Source organism: Blennius ocellaris (assembly GCF_963422515.1).
Source record: "Blennius ocellaris genome assembly, chromosome: 4".
Lineage (NCBI taxonomy): Eukaryota > Metazoa > Chordata > Actinopteri > Blenniiformes > Blenniidae > Blennius > Blennius ocellaris.
The window spans coordinates 15,514,823-15,535,291 of NC_137653.1; the positions used below are offsets into that span (position 1 = coordinate 15,514,823).

Below are 20,469 nucleotides of genomic sequence, written 5' to 3' on the forward strand. Positions count from 1 at the left end.
TTGGCCCCTCGGTAATAATAGAGGGTCCATTTAAGCAATCACAGTGCCAGCACCCATAAGCTCACACTCATATCAGCTCCAACGACGCACCAAGAACAACAAATGTGTGCGTGACCGTGTGTGTGCATATGATCAGTGTGTATGTATGTGCGCTCACTTACCCGGTCATCTTTGGTGGTCTCCTCTTTTGGTATTCAACTTCATCCACAGTCCACACGGCCCCCTTCACGTTCTCCACGCGTACAAAACACTTGTGCAGACTCAGGTTGTGGCGCACAGCATTCTGAGAGACAGAAGAGTGAAAGAGAAAAGAGAGTTTATATTCCATATGATTGCACTATTCCCATTCATTTAGTCTCTAATTCACAATCTGACTTTTTTTGTTTCAAGCCAGCTGAAAAATGCTGCAATGGATTTCAAACCCAGACATTTGTTTTTCTACATTTTAAGATCATTTTTCTGCTTTTGAAAATTTTTCTTTTGGCTCATAAATGTTTAAAAAAAAAGAAAAGAAGAATCGAACAGTCTGGCTACAAGAGGAAGCAATCAGCTGCACACCACAATCACATGCAGAAGCTTGGAGAAATAAAAGAGGAACATCTAAATCTTCTTGTAAATTCACACATTTAGCAAGCTGGTGGCTTTAAAAAAAAATCCTGAATCCAATGAAAAATGTGCAGGGTGGAGAGGAACACATGGACACTTTTATCCAGCTTAAATACACTCAGACGCTTACTATAAAATGCTTTCTATCGCACGTTTATCGATCCCACGACGAGAGGATAGAAGTTATTTTATTTATACAATATAACGAACTTTGCCTTTTTCTTTTTTCCACCCACCACTTCACACTTGACTGTGGCTCTCTGTGCTGTGCTAATTCAAGGCAGCCGTTCTCTAGTAGCGTTATTTTATCTCAGAATGTTTCTAATCAGTCATCATCAGCACACACACACACACACACACACACACACACACACACACACACACACACACACACACACACACACACACACACACACACACACACACACACACACACACACACACACACACACACACACACACACACACACACACACACACACACAAAAACACACACACATCCACAGGCACTCAGACAGCCGAGCAGGCAGGCACACCGCTATCTTCGTCTCAACCCCCCAGGGACAGGCCTCCCTTTTCATCTGCTATTTGTAGTTTGTTCATGCCCAATTTCATTACCAATTTTAATTCGTCTATAATTAAATCCTGCATATTCTCTCTGACACGCTGTTCTAAGCCGAGAGGGAGGGACAGGCCAGGCATGCATCACTCCTTGCCGTAATTACACACTCAGATACGCACACGCACACACATACAAACACACACACATAATTACACCAGCCATAATCAGCGGAGGAACCCTTTCTCCCCCGCATCCCCTCAACCCCCGAGCCGCGATGCTAAGTTTTGTAAATGAGTCTGACCCCAATCTTTGCCTGCCACCCTGACAGTGCAAACACACGCGCGCGCGCGCACGCACACGCACACACACACACAACGCGCACACCAGACGCCAGTGCTATTGCAGTGCCATTTGCATTCGTCTCCGTGATGAAAGCCTAATTCTTCCAGTTAAAACATTAGCAGTCATTTACAGTGGGTCACAGCACATGTGCCACTCATCTCCACTCCCTCCAGCTGAAAGAGTGGGGGGGAGACAGCAGGAGGTAGGATTTTTTTGTTTGGGGGGGGGGGGGGGGGGGGGAAGACTAAATTGTGTGCAGCAAACAAGAGATTATTTTACATTCAAAACTGAAACAACAGAGTCAAGTTCTTTCACTTTCACAGGTATTACTGAAAGCCTCGTTGTCCCTGACAATGTGTGAACAGCTCAGCTGTTTTTTCTGATTCTCCTGGGATAAGTGTTGTCTGACTGTAGCAGAAACAAAAAAGAAGTAAAATAGGTAGGTGATGAGAATTAAAAAATAAACAGATAAATACATAAATAAATAAATAAATAAAAAGATTCCTATGTAATAGCATCATTTTGGAAACACTTCAAAAGTCCTGCATTTTAATTATTGGAACTGTAATTGGTAACCAGAGGAGGACAACCCTTGAATAGCCAAAATTAATTTAAGTAAGTGAGTAAGTGTACACTTGTACCTTAACTACATCAAATTTGTACTTGTGCATTTTTCACCTCTGATAGTAAAGTAAAGCTTCTTCTGTATTACAAATGGCATTTTGAAAAATTTTATTTTTGTTGTTATCGACAAGAACTGACAAGTGTTGTCATTCAAAAGTACCCAAAAATCATTATAGTTGAATCTGGTTGAGAAAGCAATCTCCGGATCATTATACAGCACATTAATCCTTAACACCCATCTTCTCTTCTCCTTCAATCATCCTTTTCTTTTTCCTGCTCCCTCCTCACTCCTTCAGTCTTTGCCCCTCTGCTCCTCTGATCAATGACTTCCACTCCCTGACACCAGTGCTCTCCTCATGAAATATAACGGTTTATTAAAGGACGTACATCTCTACGGCCCTATTTGACTCGCTGAGCGGCTATATAAATACACAAGGCCATGGCAAGCTATATTTAAAGGTCTGCTAGGCCAACGGCACAGGAAGCAGACACCAGACATTAATAGTTAAAATTCATAAAAGTCAGATGAGGGGGTAAAGATATTCCTGGCTGCCCTGTCTCTCAACCCCCTCCACACCACTCCCTCCATCCTCCCATCCCCGCCTCATTGCTGAGGTCTGTCGGAAGGCCTTGGTCGCACCCCTTTCCCTCTCCCCTGCTCATTGCCTCCCTTTCCCTCCATCCGACACCCAAATTAGAGCAAGGTTTCTGTAAAAATGGGTCAGCACCTACAATAGGGGGATCAGGCCAGGTATGTGTGTGTGAGAGATTTCTAAAGCAAGAGGATGATGTGTGATCATGAACAGTGTGCTATAGCTCTCTCTCTGAGCGTCTCTGTAAAGTTGCAGTAAAACGACTGGATGTGTCTTGACACGAGATGTGTTCCCGACACCGAGTGTGCCTCGTCAGCGGTGACGGGATTGTTTAGGCCTGAAGGTGACAGTAAAGGACCCAGGCAACAGGGCAGTTTCTCCAAAATTAGAGAAAGTTAAAAATTGGTTAAATTGGTTGCGTCTTTAAAATCTCAGCAAAGTCGGCTTCATCATGTGCGTTTAAGTGTTATTGTGCATGTGTCATTATGTAAGTAGTAAGCTGAGGTCTTCGGTAAGACCATGTTTTCTGTTAAGTGAGGTAATTTGGCCAATGAGCAGTCTTTCAAAAAGCACAGTGGAAACTGCCTGCAAATGTTGTTTCATTAGTTGTAGTCCAACAAGTCTCAGCTGGAAAACACAGCTTCATCAGTGGGTGCCCAGGAAATCACTTAGCAATAATTACTTTTAAAATAGTCAGCTATGTCTTGGAAATAATATAATCTCCCAGCAACAGACGGAACTGTTATCCAAGGTTTTCTTAAAGATACATTGACTTCTTTTTCTCATTAAAACAAACAAATCCTCTCTCGTTTGTTCATTAGCCTTTTTAAGTCTCTGTTTCTTTAAATGATGCTTTGCGCCAATAAAATTAGCTTAAGATGTTTAGATAATGCAGATTTTCAAGAAGCAGTGCAACTTTTAAAGATACATTTGTGGAGTGCGTGCGAATGGGTTTGTATGGCGAGTCGTTACCTTCCATGTGGCTGTGTTTCTCCTGAAATAGGCAAACTTTCTTGTAAACCAGTTATAGATCTCATTTAGAGTCAGCTGTCTATCTGGGGACTCCAAAATGGCCTGAGAACGAGCAGGAAGGGGATAAAGGTTAGAAGGAGACATAGACAGGGAGAGCTGCTGGGGAGGAAAATCGCTGGAGGGACTTACATGACGTATAAGAGAGGCGTAAGTAAAAGGAGGCCTGACATCAGCGTTCTTGTAGAACTCACAGTTCTGCGCGAGCTCTGAGGAACACAATAAGTCAGATTAATAGAATGTTCAATTCATATTATGTTAGAAAGAAAGCATGAGACAAAGATGGTTGAGAAAACCTCAACAGTAACCATCTGGACTATTACAAGTTTTCATTTTGGTTTGTATTTGAAGAGCAACTTAGCCTTATGCCATTTACAGACTCTTGTGAGAATGAAATAAACACTTTAACACACATTTAATTGTAGACGATGGGAATTGCAAATTAAACTCGAGAAACCTTTCATTGCAGGAAAACCACAAGATGGCAACAACTACCTGAATGTGATGAATGAATTGAGGCATAATTTATGGCTTTTACAATAAAGGGTAAATATAAAGCTGCTGGACTATATATATATATATATATATCATCAAACAGTAATCAACGGCTGATTTTTATGGACCCCAGGTAGAGTCACGGATCAAACATTAGCAGCAGCTATTAGGGATGTAAATAAATAAAGGTAATTAATTTGTTAATTACAACTCAATGCGTAGACGATGATAATAACATAAATGAGATGGCGATGCTGGTATCGGGGAAGATGTATGTTACGGTGTACCTGAGGCGATGGGGGTGCAGTACTTGTCTGAGTTGCGCCGACGTATGGGCCCGACAGCATGCGTGTGGGAGTGGGAGTGTGTGTGCAGGCTGGAGGAGCTGATGACTGAGGGTCCCTGGCGCAGTGGGGTGATGGGGGTGGCAGCGGAGGTGGGGGGGTGGGGAAGACCCTCTGGGTAGGCATCGCTGTCCCGCTTTAACAGAGAGCCACTGGAAGCCAGGTTCAACTAGAAGGAGACACAGGACTAATTATTAGTTCAACTGGTGTGGAAGTTTCAATGGAATCTGGAGCTAGAGTTCCTAAAAAAAACACACACGCACGCACGCACGCACACACACACACACACACACACACACACACACACACACACACACACACACACACACACACACACACACACACACACACACACACACACACACACACACACACACACACACACACACACACACACACACACACACACACACACACAAAAATAGGTTTAAAAAAGTGGTAATGCATTGAATCTGCAAGTTCTGTGTCGTAACGAGGAGGAAGCATCTCGAGGAACATTGGCGACCCGCTGGTTTCGAGGAGTTGTCTACCTCGTTTAAGCAATCTATTTGTTGAGTGTGGAGAATTTTAAAAGCTGCAACATCAGATGGATTTTGAATGAAAACGACTGCTGTCTGCCTGTTGACTTTATCACTTCACTATCTGCCGAGCGCCGCGGCTGTTTACAAAGGAGGATCGTCAAGATAAGAGCAGGGTCAGGTCGTATCAATGGACCACACAAAGTAGAGAACAAGCTCATACAGTAAAGCCTCTACATACATCTCTTGGACTATCCATCCTCGGGGTGCAGGTTACGAGATATTTGTCTATGAGGTTTCTCTGCTCTGTCATAAACATGTCGCAGAAATGATGCAAACGCAATGATGGAGAGGCCGACCTCTTTCCTGTTGAGTGAAAATTGTTCCACCCATTAAACTGACATCGTTTAACCAAACGCTATACAGGGTGCTTTATTCTGGAAGCACGGCAAATGTTAAATCAAATTAATAAAAAGCCTTCAGCACTCTGTGAATATGAGGCCCTATCATTTGTGCAGAACCACACACACACACACACACACACACACACACACACACACACACACACACACACACACACACACACACACACACACACACACACACACACACACACACACACACACACACACACACACACACACACACGTTGCATATACAGTTATACACACAACACAGGCTGCAATTAACCCTGAGCTTACAAAAACAAAACCACACGACAGCATGTTTGTAAAAAAGGAAGCACACACATGCGCTCTGCGGTGGCAAAGTCTTCACGGACCAATTCGGCCCAATTAGGCAGAGCCTTACACATGCACGCTAACACGCGTGCGTGCTCACAAACACACGTGCAGACGGAACCAGAACTCCTAGTCTCTCTGGGAGAGACGTTTTAGGGCTGCTAGTTTAGGACTAATTAAAACCACTGTGTGTGTGTGTGTGTGTGTGTACGCGTGCGCCTGTCCGTGCGTGTTGTTTAGATGTATGTAAAATGTGTGAATCGCCTCCGATTTACTGTGCCCCCTCTCTGTACCATTTAAACTCTGGAGGGGGGCGGGGCTGTTTAACAGGTACTTCATTAAAGCCGCAACCCTGCCCCATCACCACGGCAACAGTCGAACACTGTTAATTGAGGCCAAGCTTTGTTTCCATTCCTGATGCTCCTCCTCTGCCCCTCCTCCTCCAATCCCTGACCCTGAGGCTCGTCTCCAGTGGTGACAGAACACGCCTTTTCCTGATTTCCCATTAGATGATAATGGCAGCTGATCCCCCTGCGATCAACACATCATTCACACACACACAAAAGTAGACACAAACACACATACACACACTGGGACACACACACATTGCCACTCGGCTGCACCCATTTATATTCTCAAATTAAGACACTCTACCTCTAATTGACAATTAATTTCAACATCTTCATATTTTAATAAGACTCCTCGTCAATCTGAATAATGAAATATTCATTAGATACCTAATAACAACCTCACCAAGCAGCGTGGACACACACACACACAGGCAGGCAGAGACTCACTGATGCCACATCAAATTTATGTCCTATTTGTTGGTACACTGAGTGACTGTTTTGGCTCTTGTCTTTCATTCAAGAGCAGACGGACTGTAAGCACAAATGTAGGAAATTCATATCGGATAGTTTGAATATGTGAAGAACAGTAACCCATTACGTTGCAGAATTAGGACAGTGTAGTTTTCTTGGATATAAACCAGCATCATAGGATGTGCCAAAAAAGTTACAAAAAAAAAATAAAAAAGTTAAAAGTATTTGAAAAAAACAGGCTTTCTGATTTATGAATAACCCTCATTGGTCAATAGAGGGCGTGAATACCAAGCGAGAGAGAATCAGAGGCACGTGAAGTCCCGAGAAGGACAGAAGTGGAAAAGATTTATTGGCGTTTGGAGGGAAGAGTAAAGGTTTGGGGTCAGAAGGTGAACACAATGTGACTCTGGGCTGCAAACGTCGACTTACAGGTTGGTTAAAAGGCTTTGGCTCTGAGGGACGCATGTGCAGGTGGGTCATCATGGCCTGCAGTCGCTCGCTCTCTTTTGCCAGCTGTAAAACAGACACGCACACAGGCACAGAAAACACACATTAGAGTGGATACCACTTTGAAATACGTGCTATCCTATATTCCAACCATTAGATTGATAATGTGTGGTATTGACACAGAATTACAATGACAATTACACCTCGTGCACAGAGACAAATACGAGAGGCCGCCACTTTAGCACCCGGAGCCCTCTTACACACTTACACTAGCCTGCAGGCACACTCGTCCCCGTTTGACTTTGTTAACAGCTGTTTAATAGGCGATGCTCCAGCCCGTGGGAACACTGAACCCTGTATGTGTGTGTGTGAGAGTGTGTGCGAGCGTGAGTACACAAACATCCACGTGTAGCCTCCAGGTATAATGGAACTACATTGAGCCAGCGCACATCATTTCCATACTCGCACACAGCAGCAATGTGTGTCAGTGTGCAGCCATGAGACTTTGAGCACAGCTCCTGTCCTGCATCTGTGTGTATAAAAGGGCAGAGCAGTGGGCTGCCTGTGGAGCGCGGAGGGATGAAGTGACATGTCACGGGGAGAGAGACGGCTGTCCTGATGTGATGTGACACCAGCTGCCTCTCTGTCACTTTGCGTTCCCTGGCGGTGGCTTCAGGGGCTCAGCTAAACGCTGTTTAATACCACTGCCAAACACAAAAGCTCACCCTAATGCTGGCCACCCCCCCCACCACCCCCACCCCCCGCCCCATCGCCATCGTGGACAAATACACAGTGATGCAGTGGGTGTGAGGGCTGTGCGAGGAGACAGCCTTTGTGTTTTCCCTTGTATCACTTTGTTTGGAACTTTTTTCTTTACATACAGTACTGTTTGAGAGCAGCAATTCACTTTTTACCCACTGTTGTTTTGCTTTCGCCGAAGCATTCAGATGTTTCAAGAGCATTGCGTGCATGAACCACTTTGAGAACAAGAGACTCCTTGCAGCCTGGTCCTCCGCTCTCTAGCTTGTGTCTCTCTCTTTTCTTTTCTCTCCCTCCTCCCCTCTCAGCCTCACTTTCTCTTACTGGTGACCAGAGAAGCTTTATAATTGGAGCAACGATGGCAGCTTCCCTGCTGACTGCTCCTTTTAAATTACAAGCTCCACTGCTCTCCATAAACCCTGCCCTGCCTGAGACAAGTTACTGCCATTGACAGGCAGAAACAGTCTTCATTACTTTGTTTGTGAGCAAATGAAAATTAAGTGTGTGTACTCGTAACATAAGTGTGCATTTGTGTGTGACTCACCTGTATCTCCAGCTGCTGAACCACCTGCATCTGGACTCGGCACTGAGCAGTGCTGCGGTCATCGAGGGCGTGCTCATTGTTCAAGTGCCTGGAGGAGATGGGAAATGCAAAAGGGATCAGTATTCACTCGTTTCTGGGAACTAAATTGATATCTACAAATACAAAGTATCAAGATGAAAGCACTGTTAGTCTCACTTTAATAAAGATTCCTAAGTCAGTAGGATTAATGCTAAATCAATTCACAGGTCCTCGGTGATGAAGTAACAAAACGCAGCTCTTTTGTTTAAACTGAGCTGTTTTAGTGCTAAGAAAATAAATCATAGTCTTGGAAGTTTATTTTGTCTAGAGAAGAACGCAGCAGCTGTGTTTTGTGTGTGTATACTTCATTGGGACTCAGTGAGCCATAATCCAAGACAACCACCTGGATATGAGCTCATGTGTTATCGCACAAAGCCTTATCTTAAGACTTTTTGTTAGCTCCCCTCCACTTATTAACGTGGCTATGCATGTGTGTGCGCAAGCATGTCTGCGTGTGTGTATGTGGGAATGGTGGCGCTGTTTGTTTCCTCAAATGTGGGAGGACCTGGGACCTTCTGATCTTTCCCAGTGTGCCCCTCCCTCTATCTCTTCCAACAGCCCTTTCGCTCCTCTCCGTCATCACCAAGGTTATTCACAGGTTGCTGCAGTGTGTGTGTGTGTGTGTGTGTGTGTGTGTGTGCCTGCTTCTACAGGCCATGGTTAGAGTGTGATATCTCATATTCTTATAAGCTCATACATAAGCCACTTCTATGATTTGTTTATTGTGAAAATGTTTGAATGTATGTTATGTGATCACAATTGTGTGTGTGTGTGTGTGTGTGTGTGCATGCGTGTGTGTTTTCAACACAGTCAAAGTTGGGCAATCTCAAGCAAAGACCAGAAATGAAACAAAAACAATGATGTCATGGCGTGGCTAATCTAGGCAGATAGATGTCTCAACACAAGTGCACGATAATAATAACAAAAACATGATCTCACCCATATCCCTCTCTTTCTCTCACTCATTCTCTGTGAAGCCCCCTCTCTCTTCGTCACTTACACTTCTGTCCACTCTCCCCTTCCCACTCTTCTTCCCCCGCAACTCCCAAAATGCCTATGATTCACACTCATTTCAACTGAATCTGCCCCCAAAACCCTCCCTCCCTGCATAGTCGGGCCATAAACAGTAGCAGGGTTTTTTTTTTCTTCTATGTGTCCCGACAATGAGGCTCTGTTTACTCCTCTGAGTGCTGGCAGACAAGGCTTTAACCCACATTACAGCTTCGCAGACCACAGCCAGAGTATTATACCAGAATACAGGGAGAAGGAGGGAGGGGAGGTGGGCAGAGAGACAAGAGAGGAGAAGAAAGACCTGAAATAGTGGAGTGCCCCCCTTCTTAGTTCTTCTTGCTCTACCCTTTTCCCTCCTGGGGCGATGACTAAGGCTTGCTGGAAGGGAGCACACTGCTGGACTGACAGCACTATCTGTCGCTGCCTTTATATATTTTTTTTTCATCTTGCTCTTTTAAAAAAAAACACACACACACACACACACACACACACACACACACACACACACACACACACACACACACACACACACACACACACACACACACACACACACACACACACACACACACACACACACACACACACACACACACACTATCTCTTGCTCTCCTTCCATCTGCCCTGGGGCTATGTGAAATGAGACACCAAACAACAGCTTTCCTCTCCAAACTTTCCCAGCCTGCCTGCGAGCTTTGATCTGACTGTCCGATGCCATCACGATCACTGCGCACACGTCTGTGATTGTGTCTATGTGTGTGTATGTGTGTGTGTTTGTGTGAAAACGTATTTCATCACTCTGGCTTATTAATATCTCTACTGTTCAAATAGCTAAGAGTTCCACATCGATAATGACTGTGAGTTTATTTAGGGCTTCATTAGAGGCTTGTGAAGCCTTCGTTAGTAACCACAGCGCCACGGGGAAGTCCACTGTGCCGTGTGTGTGTGTGTGACACAGGAAAAAGAGGCAAAAAAATGTCAAGGCCAGACACTACATCAGCATCACACTGACTCCAAACTGGCAAATCAACAGTGTATGGTGGGAGGAGTGAAAGTAGAGAGAAATAAGGAGAGGGAGAGAGAATGTTGAGAAAGAAACAGCTGGAATACAAAATGTGAAACAAGAAAAACTAAAGTCACCAATTAAATGAAGAAGAAATGATGGTGTGAAAGCCAAACAATAAACATCTTTGTGGACTGCTTTGGTCTCTGTGTTTTTGGGGGCAAAAAGGGCATTAAAAAAATGGATCAAAAAAAAATATACAGCTAATAAAAGATAAAATAGTTGAAAAATGACAGATCTGGAGGGATATGTTGTCCCACAGGACAAGTGAATGTTTATAGCGGTGTGTTTTCATGCATGTATCAGTGCTAATATGATGTAACACACTGCAAGAGATGAATTAGTCAGGAAAAGCAGAACTCCGGTGATGTACGTGAATGACATGTACATTACTCGTGAAGCTTCACCTTTTGTTGCTGCTTATAGTGTTTGAACAAGGAGTTGAGACCAGAAAATGTGTCCCTATCAAACATTGCATGTTTACACATCATCACCCAAAACTTGCAACAGACATGTCGTCAAAATCTGACTTTTGAGATCGCGATCCTCTTCTTCATCGTCGTATTTGCAACTAGTTCACAACATTTGCAGGCAGCTGTCGACTTACTTGATGAACTGTCCCATGTCCTCACACAGTGCTTCACAGCCCGGCCACTTGCACTCTCCATGGCCGTAGAGGGGATGAGAGCCAGCATGCTCCTCATGACTGTGGAGAGAGTGACACACAAAAAGACAGGGTCAAAACCTGGCACTCTGTATGAGACACCGGAGAGCTTTTAATTTTCAAACAAGGACTTTTAATTTGAAACATATACAGAAAATCATTGCATCCGGCCAACCAATAGTGTTCCCTGAGTCACTCAATCAGGAACAGACATTTATAGAGATGTCACCGCAGTTGTGGTCGAAACGAACAGAACAGCAAGACATTTTTAAGAAGAATCAAAGTCGAAAAGCATTATTGGAATAATAACAAATAAATGATACGCCACACTTTAGCACAAAGACACATGCAAGAACAAAAAATAAATAAAAAAACCAAGCACAGTAGCAGCATCAATCCAGCCATCTGAATCTGGTTAGCAGTCATTAGTTTGCATAGTTCATGAAGCCAAGTGGAGAGAGAGAGAGAGAGAGAGAGAGAGAGAGAGAGAGAGAGAGAGAGAGAGAGAGGGGAGGATAGAGCAGAGTGGGGTCAGTTACAGAAGCCAGGCAAACAAGGGAATTGGTCCAGCAACCTCAAAGTCACATTTTGAAGTCTATGACCTGTATTTCTGTCAGTGGTGGTGTGTGAGTGTGTGTGTGTGTGTGTGTGTGTGTGTGTGTGTGTGTGTGTGTGTGTGTGTGTGTGTGTGTGTGTGTGTGTGTGTGTGTGTGTGTGTGTGTGTGTGTGTGTGTGTGTGTGTGTGTGTGTGTGTGTGTGTGTGTGTGTGTGTGTGTGTGTGTGTGCATCCCAGTGTCGATGTGAGTTCTAATGTTTCAGAAGTTGACACAGAGCCGGCACAGGACCAACCAGCCATGACTGATTGGCGGCGGTTGCCGTCATGTGCTGGTTGTTCTTTTGTGGTGAGCTTTTCTGTGTGTTTTTGTGTGTGTATCAGTTCATATTTATGAGTGTGCATGTATTTGTATGTGTGTTTGACGATGAAAGACTCGGCCAGGTTTGGTTTGGACTTGGGGCAAAATAACTGTATCTGTGCATGTGTGTGTGGCAGGTCCAGTAGCAGATGTGGTTCAGACCTGGACCTTCGCCGGCGACTGCTGTCTCCACATATATTTACACGATTGTGTATGTGTGTATTTCTATGTGTCTTTGTGCATGCACACTTGTGTGTGTATGTGTGTGTGTGAGCGCGTGTGTGTGGGCGTGCATGGACTGGAATGGGGATTCTCCCAAATCAACATCAGAAGGTTGTCTAACAAAAACCATTTGTCTTGCAGATGGAAACACGTCTCTCTCCCTCTCTCTCGTTCTCTCTCTTTTTCTCTTTGCCTCTTCCTGATCATATGTGCAGGCTGAGGTTGGAGTGTATGTTGTGTGCATGTGTGTATGCTGGCTGTGGTTAAGTCAGCTCAGAAGCAGCTCAGACAGCAGACATGACAAACTGTTGGCAACCACATTCTCCTCCACATCAGCCATGCATTAGCTTAGCAGGCTAACACACTCCACTACTACCCCCTTCGTGAACTTCTCAGCCAACCTGCACACATTGTAGTAGTTTTAGAATAACAGCACATGACATATTCAGTGAACTAATAGGACCTTTTTTTAATGAACACTTCCAGCAGTTTTTCACTCCCTTCAATATTGGGTCAGAGAACAGAGTTTGAGGTGCCCGGAGTGCAAGCACTGTATCAGAGCTACAGGACATTTAAAACCACTTTGCAATACCTTCTTTCTTGTCCACGCGAGTGTATGTGTGTGTGTATGTGATTATGCTACTCACTGGCTGCTGGGGGGTTGACTGCCTTTGGAGTAAAGTGGTACATGGTCATCTCCGCTGTCTGCCTTGGTGAAGGAGGATATCCACTCAAACAGTCTGGCTCTTAAAGATGGAGACAAGCCCATGAGCCAACACAGCCATGGGGCAAACACAGTTCTTGTATGATGATGTGTGGTACAAATACACCCGGCGAACGCATCCTTGCTAATGCCCACTCTGTAATACCGAATTGATCTCTGAAAAGTACTTTCAGACATCCACCGTGTTTTTTCCACCTTTCTTCCCCTCGTTCCACCATCCTCTCCTTCTCCTCGCATCTCCTCTATACCATGCTGACATGTGGTTGACAGCCTACTGGCAGAACATACTGAACCCAACACAACTCCTATCAAATGAGCTGAGAGACATTTACACTCTGAATTGCTGCAAGTGTTCTCACTGTGTTTGTCTCTGCTTCACTGAAAAGCTAAACACTTTGAGTCAAGAAAATCCCAAACACCACATAGTCAGAAGGTTCGAAAGAGGGAGAACATGAGTGACACAGAGGATAGACATAACGTCACAATGTGGGAAGATAAATCAGCATGTCTGGATTACTGTCTTTCTGTACCTGTCTCTCTTTGGGGTGTGGCTCTGTCCATTGGGCAGGCTGTGCAGTGGAATGTGAGCACTGGGAGCTTTGGGGAAGGCTGAGGTAGAATTAGAGCTATTGGTGCTCAAGTCCAGGCCCTCGGCCTGTTTCAGGGCCTCCTCACTGCTCGGCACCCCTGATACCTCCTTCCAGAGCTGTTGGAGGTCTGACGGACACATCGCTGCAGAGACAACATCACATGATTACCTCACATTACTCACAGAACAAATTTCCCATTTTCTGGGCAGTTTTAACACATTTACATGACACCGAAGGAAACGTGGTCAACTATAAATCAGACATCACCCACACGCAGACACACTTAGCAACTGGAGTCACAGATAGCTGCAACTAATTAGTCTGATCCACATAAAACACACATGCTCCTGTTACAGCCCCTGCGGTTTGGAGGGGTGGTTAAGAGAGGAAAACAAGCCAACGAAAACATGCAAGAAGTTGATTTTCGTGTGTATATGTTATCCTTTCAGATAGCCGCTCTTCCTCATCACTTTTCTAAACTTTATTGTCAACTGCTACTGTCCACCACCACCACTGCTCTCGTCACAAACACTATTTGCGTGAACAGGGTGGGTGCACACTTGGAGCTCATTTCTAGTCACAGCTTTGTTATTTCTTCTCCAATTTCACACTGAGAGAGACGCCTAAAATGCCACAGCCAACTCCAATGGATGTTAACATGTGTGCGCACACGCACACGCACGCACACGCACGCACACGCACACACACACACACACACACACACACACACACACACACACACACACACACACACACACACACACACACACACACACAATCTGCACACACGCATAGAGAGACCTCGCAGCAATCCAAATATTATGTCTGCTTTGTCTGCATTCTTTTGCGGTCCCGCCAAAACAAAAGTTCTCACTCTGGAAAAATGAGGTGGTCTGTGTATAGATTTATGTGTATATGAGAGCATGAGCATGTATTATCCGAAAAGCCTGACCAAATCTGCAAACAAGGGGAGTGAACGTGTAAAGTAGGTAAAGAGTCTTTCATAAAGCTGCTCATACTGTACAAATCCAGCGAATTAAAAAACAATTAGACAGTATTCCAAGAATTTCAAGGTAGATATTAGGTTGAAAGCAAATGAAAGCTGAACGGCTTGTAAACAAAAGAAATTCACAACTCTGTGTGTGTTCACGAGGAAATTTCGGGGGGAAAAAAACATTTCAGATGAGAGCGCTCGTGCAAACAGTATTACCTTTAAACATTTTATATTTACTCATTGTTTTGTCATTACTGGGGTTATATTTAACACAGGTGGATGAATGCAGATATGTTCAAATGCAAACTGAAATTATAAACTCTAAACATCTCGATATAAATGAAACAAACTCATCTGTATAAAAGTTAAAGAAAGTCCTAAAACTGCTTGTAAAAAAAAACCAAAAACTTTTGGACCAAAAATATATAGATGCACTTGGTAGGATTCATCATAAGAGAAGTCTCCAAAATGCCTCCATCTTACTGCAGACACACAAAAAACAGAGGCCATTAAAGGACCCCTCGTGCCACCCCCATCCACCACAGCACCAAATAACAGCTCTTTGAGGCGGGGCAACAGTGCGTGCATTTTGTGTGTGTAGGTGTGAGTGTTTATGCATGTGTGTTTGTGTGTTTGTGTGGCCTGGCTGGTCAGAGGAATGCTCGAGCTCACGCCTGGCTGAGCCGTCACAATGGAGCAGCTCTTTCACACTGCAGGGAAATTCCAGTCTGATACGGAGGGAAGGAAAGACACAGAGATGCCGAAGTTCAACTGTCGAAAACTTGCACTTTCCCAAGAAAACTGTAGCCTCTGTCTTTTCATTTGAATCAACTTGTTTTTGTTTTTCTGTTCAACCTCTTCGAAAACTTTTAAATTCACTTGTAAACTTTTTGGAATCAGACTTTCTCAAAATGTGATTATTATGATTGAGTTTATTTCAACTGCGCATGAATGTGTGTGTGTCTCTGTGTGTGTGTGTGTGTGTGTGTGTGTGTGTGTGTGTGTGTGTGTGTGTGTGTGTGTGTGTGTGTGTGTGTGTGTGTGTGTGTGTGTGTGTGTGTGTGTGTGTGTGTGTGACTACATGTGACTTTGCCCGAGAGAGAGAAAAAAAAGAGGGCGAGGGATCTGGGATCAGACAGCGGGAAGGAAACCGGTCTGTTTGGTCAACTCAGTCAGCGCTTTAGCAATGTTACGGCCACTTTAGAGCCCCTAAAGCATTCTCTTTGAGATACTGTTGGTGTGTGCGCCTGTGTGTATGTGCTGTGCGTTGCTCGGCAAGTGTTCAGACAGAAGTGGAAAGAGAGGCACAGGCACACACACATACACATGTTAACTTGGGGCGGGCCAGTCAAAATTTATCCTCCTAAAACTCTGCTGGCAAAATTAAGGGGGAGAAGTTACTGCAGGAGAAGTTACACATAGAAACAGAAACCAAATCCAGTGGGCACAGCAATAGCAAAACGATGATGTACTTGTGTCTGGTTAATCTCAAGTACACACACATGCATGAGCACATTCGCCCAGGCATATGCACACATCTACTAAGCAGGAGGCTTAGTGGCATATTTTACCTATTATCCAAATGAGTACTTTCCACAAACCCACCAATCACGTTTTCTTTTATCTTTTATAGGCTGATTAACTTAACAGGCTTCACAGACAGCACTGGATACAGGCCTCTGTGTGTGTGTGTGTGTGTGTGTGTGTGTGTGTGTGTGTGTGTGTGTGTGTGTGTGTGTGTGTGTGTGTGTGTGTGTGTGTGTGTGTGTGTGTGTGTGTGTGTGTGTGTGTGCGTATGTCCATGTGCGCATGCAGGTTTGTAAGGATGCCTGTGCTGTACAGCGTGTGCACATACCTTGCTGCAGAGACTGCATGGCGGCGGTGGGCTGCAGTGGGACCAGGCCTTGTCTCTGGAGGTTGAGGATGTGCTGCTGCTGAAGCTGCTGCATCTGAATCAGCTGCTGCTGGAAGGCCAGCTGCTTACTGCCCAACTGCTGTTTGCAAGATAATACCAAGAACACGGAGACAGAGAGAAGTCAGATAACGCTTTTATGCCATATGTGACGTGGCGCTTTAAAACCATTTGATTTCGTCAAGTCTCAATTTGTGAAGTCAATGACATTTTTGTTGTGGGTTTCTAAACCATGACCGCCAAGGACTCACAATCAGAGCACTTAGTTTGTTTGGCGGTCTGTTATCCAAACTGAAGACCATCATTTTAATCAAAACTACATGATCAGGTAAATCCAAACCATTTCAATTTGTATGATCAGACCTTCAGCTGATAGACCTTTTGCTTTGTGCAGAAAAGGCCAATCATTTAGTGGTGTGCACCAAACCACCACATTTCCACATTGGCTTTTATTTAAAACCCCTAAAGACAATGTGTGACTTCCTATAGCAGTATATTCAAATCGAAAACCTGGTATTAAACAAATATTATCAGCTTTTTTTTTTTTTTTTTAACACCAGAAAAGAAAACTCTTTTGTGCTAACAAGATTGTCAGTGTGTCTTAACCTATTGCATCAATCTGTCTCAATATGTTCAAGACTAAAGCACCAGACAAATATAAGGTTGACGTAAAGGTCAACTGAGGCTAAAAACTTAGACTTGCAAACTTGCGAGAATGAAGAGATATAAAATTTGGCATGTACCAAAAGAAAGAGGGCCTGATGCCAAGCTGTGAGGACTCAAAGGAGGTGCAGACGGGGCAAAGGGACAGAGGGAGGTTAAAAAAAGGAGTGAAGGACAACATGGCGTGTAGCGATAATAATGTTGGTGTGTATTACAGTGATAAATGTCCCCTTTCCTGCTCTCCCAGTCTGAGGCAGACCTGGTCCGTGCTGAGCTATTTGAAGTTCAACCCCCCCAACTAACCCCTGAGAGAGAAGGTCTTTATCTCTAACAGATAACCAGCGGAGGGGAAAAATAAATAAATACGACTGCGTACTTGTGTGTGTGTGTGTGTGTGTGTGTGTGTGTGTGTGTGTGTGTGTGTGTGTGTGTGTGTGTGTGTGTGTGTGTGTGTGTGTGTGTGTGTGTGTGTGTGTGTGTGTGTGTGTGTGTGTGTGTGTAAGAAAGTGGCAGCCTGAAACTCTTTGAACAAAGAAGAACTCACAGGAAGGGCAAATAGGTCATTTCCTTTCAGACTTGGCGCTTGGGGAAAAGTAGTGTGTGGATTTGGCCATGTGATTGGCTGCTTGATCACTCCAAGGAATTCCTGTGTTTTCCTCTCATATACTGTCACATCTTAATTGATCAACTTAACCGATTGTTGCTCTCGCATGTTCAAATGTGTGGACGTGACATTTTGTCTTGGAGGGTAAATACGCTTCGGATTCCTGCGTATTAATGTTATAGATGGGAACGTAGGAGCCGGGAATAAATCTGGCAGCCAGTTACAGAAACAATCATATTTATGTGACAATTCAAAAACTATAGTAAAATCCTCATGAGTTTTCATGAACATGTTTGGTCATTACAAACAGGGTAACAGCGATCACACGTCAGCTTATGCGGTTTCCAATCATGAGCTGTCTCCAGCATTTTACATTTAGTGTTGCTCTACAGTTAGTTGCTTTGGGAAGACATGCATTTGTTGTACTGTAGCTGTGTAATTGGACGCCGTCCATCTTTTTGGCTTTGTCAAACGCAAGACGTAAAATCTGTGTCATGCTTGCATAGTTCAGTTCTTTGAAGTGAGTTGCCAAATTCTCATTAGTTGCAATAAATGGTTTATCAAGATCAGAATGTCCTGACTGAACTGTTCCCTCCTGTTCATTCCTTTTTTTTTTTTTCCAGCCCTCCTGCCCCTTCTTTTCTACTTGTCTGTCCATTTTATTTCTTCCACTCCCTCCTCTGTCTCCTATTCCCTCCTGAGATATGGCTATGGTTCTTTAAAACACACATTGTGTGTGTGTGTGTGTGTGTGTGTGTGTGTGTGTGTGTGTGTGTGTGTGTGTGTGTGTGTGTGTGTGTGTGTGTGTGTGTGTGTGTGTGTGTGTGTGTGTGTGTGTGTGTGTGTGTGCCTGTGTTCTGTTTACATTAGCTGTGGCTGAGTGGCCAAAGCTAGCGCAGTAACAGGCTGTCAATGTGATTTATGAGCACATCACACACTGTCTGAGCCTGCCAGTCACACGGACGCACACACACACGCGCACACACACACAAAAAGGACACTCAGAAGATGGACACACACACTGTAGATGGACGCCCACAGATACACATACACCAGCATGCATCTCTTGTGATGGTCAGAATCACTTCATTAAGCTGACTCCTGACCAGTCTCAAATGCTCCGGCGACACACAAAACACAAATTTAACACACACGCTCACTCACTCAGTCTTTCTTTCAACGCATCACTTCCATGCAGACAAGAAAGTGAAGGGGGATAGAAGAAGAGAGTGAAAAGGGCAAAAAGTCACAGGGACTAGTGCACAAACACCCCAGCAAGAAAATCTTTAGATTTTATTCTTCCTCCTCCTTCAACTCTTTTCTTTGTCTCCTGTTTTTTTCTTTCTTACATTTGTTCAAGGTAGGACAATTTCAAATCCGCCATCCAGCAAACTAATGGCATTGCAAAAAGCACACAGCCAAAAAGAAAAATGCAAAAGCCCTGTCAAGTTGCCAGGAAATGAAGGACATGACTAAAAAGCTGTTGTCGCTGTGAGTGATGCCCCACAACAGCTGAAAAACAGTGACTGTTGGAAACGTCCTTAGTCATATTAGTTGTATGCGGCTCTGTGGGGAGGCATATTCCCCCAGGTGTTTGTGTTTGTGCAGTGAACCGGCACACGTCAAGCATCTCTCTCTGCGTGTATGTGTGGCTGTATGACCAGTGTTTGCACTTGTCTAGTTGTTACAGGACAACAAACCTGAAAACTGGGACAGTGGCAGAGCGGAGGGAGAAAGGGAGAGCGATTCAGACACCCTCTCAACATGCGAGTCAACCACAACTGGTTTGCTTTGGTCACGGTCGAGTTGGTTGACCGCTGTCGGCGAGGAGTTTGCGGGGCGGGGGGCTCTGCCCACTGGGAGAGGGGGATGAGGAAAGAAAACTAGGATGTGTCTCCTCATGCATTGATCAGAAATAAAAAAAAAAAAAAACTCATGCGGTCTTCCTCCTTAAGTCTGTCTTCTGCAGGTTCCATTTTGACTATTATAATTCACATATCACATATGGTATGTAAACAAACACACAAGTGAACCTATTTTATCAGTTCTGATCCATGTGTTGTGTCCTGATGTGGCCCTCTGCTATCATACTGCACCACAGCTGTGGTAAACTTGGCGCATAATTGTGTGGTTGGAGAGAGAAAGAAAGCAGAGGAGGGCTTCGAGTGTTGGCGGGGTTAATTGCCAATTAAAGGAATGGCAAACCCCTCCCACAGAGAGATTTCCCTTCAGTCTTGGAGCTCAAGGCATGCAAATGAATAGTTTGGCAGCATAACCCGTGGCTCGGCGCAGCACTCCTCCGCTACCTCCACATGGCATGCTGCTGGAGTCACTAATCCGTTTTTTGAGACCAGATTGCGCACACTACAGTTAACTTGACAAAGGAGGACGGGATCAGGGACAGAGGAAGAAAGCTACTGTACTATATGTAGCTACCGTCTATACATTACATCCTTTATGTGATTTTTTTTTTTTTCTTCTGCTTACTCCCATGTCAACCACTTTTACTGCATTTAAGGGCACTTGTGTACTTCAGAGCCTACTTGAGCTGAGTGAGTGTGTACTTGGTTATGTTCACCTCTTTCGCAGCTTGCTTCCCGGCCTGC

The 20,469-nt window shown here is 44.4% G+C and overlaps 1 protein-coding gene across 4 annotated transcripts in view; it reads right to left on the minus strand.

The window, feature by feature from the left end:
* Window positions 1-20,469, minus strand: part of foxp4 (forkhead box P4) — a 43,045-nt gene that overhangs the window by 8,309 nt on the left and 14,267 nt on the right. For 2 of the 4 annotated variants that reach the window (XM_080494945.1, XM_080494944.1), the window contains exons 3-13: window positions 20,442-20,469; window positions 16,540-16,675; window positions 13,631-13,832; window positions 13,024-13,122; window positions 11,184-11,282; window positions 8,425-8,512; window positions 7,104-7,187; window positions 4,539-4,764; window positions 3,889-3,965; window positions 3,700-3,801; window positions 162-283 (exon numbers count right to left, since the gene is read on the minus strand). The exon at window positions 20,442-20,469 is cut by the window's right edge and continues 119 nt beyond it. In XM_080494945.1, coding sequence (XP_080351071.1) covers window positions 162-283; window positions 3,700-3,801; window positions 3,889-3,965; window positions 4,539-4,764; window positions 7,104-7,187; window positions 8,425-8,512; window positions 11,184-11,282; window positions 13,024-13,122; window positions 13,631-13,832; window positions 16,540-16,675; window positions 20,442-20,469 — 1,263 coding nt within the window. Of the gene's footprint in view, window positions 1-161; window positions 284-3,699; window positions 3,802-3,888; window positions 3,966-4,538; window positions 4,765-7,103; window positions 7,188-8,424; window positions 8,513-11,183; window positions 11,283-13,023; window positions 13,123-13,630; window positions 13,833-16,539; window positions 16,679-20,441 lie in introns of all 4 variants that reach the window. The other 2 variants (XM_080494943.1, XM_080494942.1) reach the window with 1 other exon arrangement.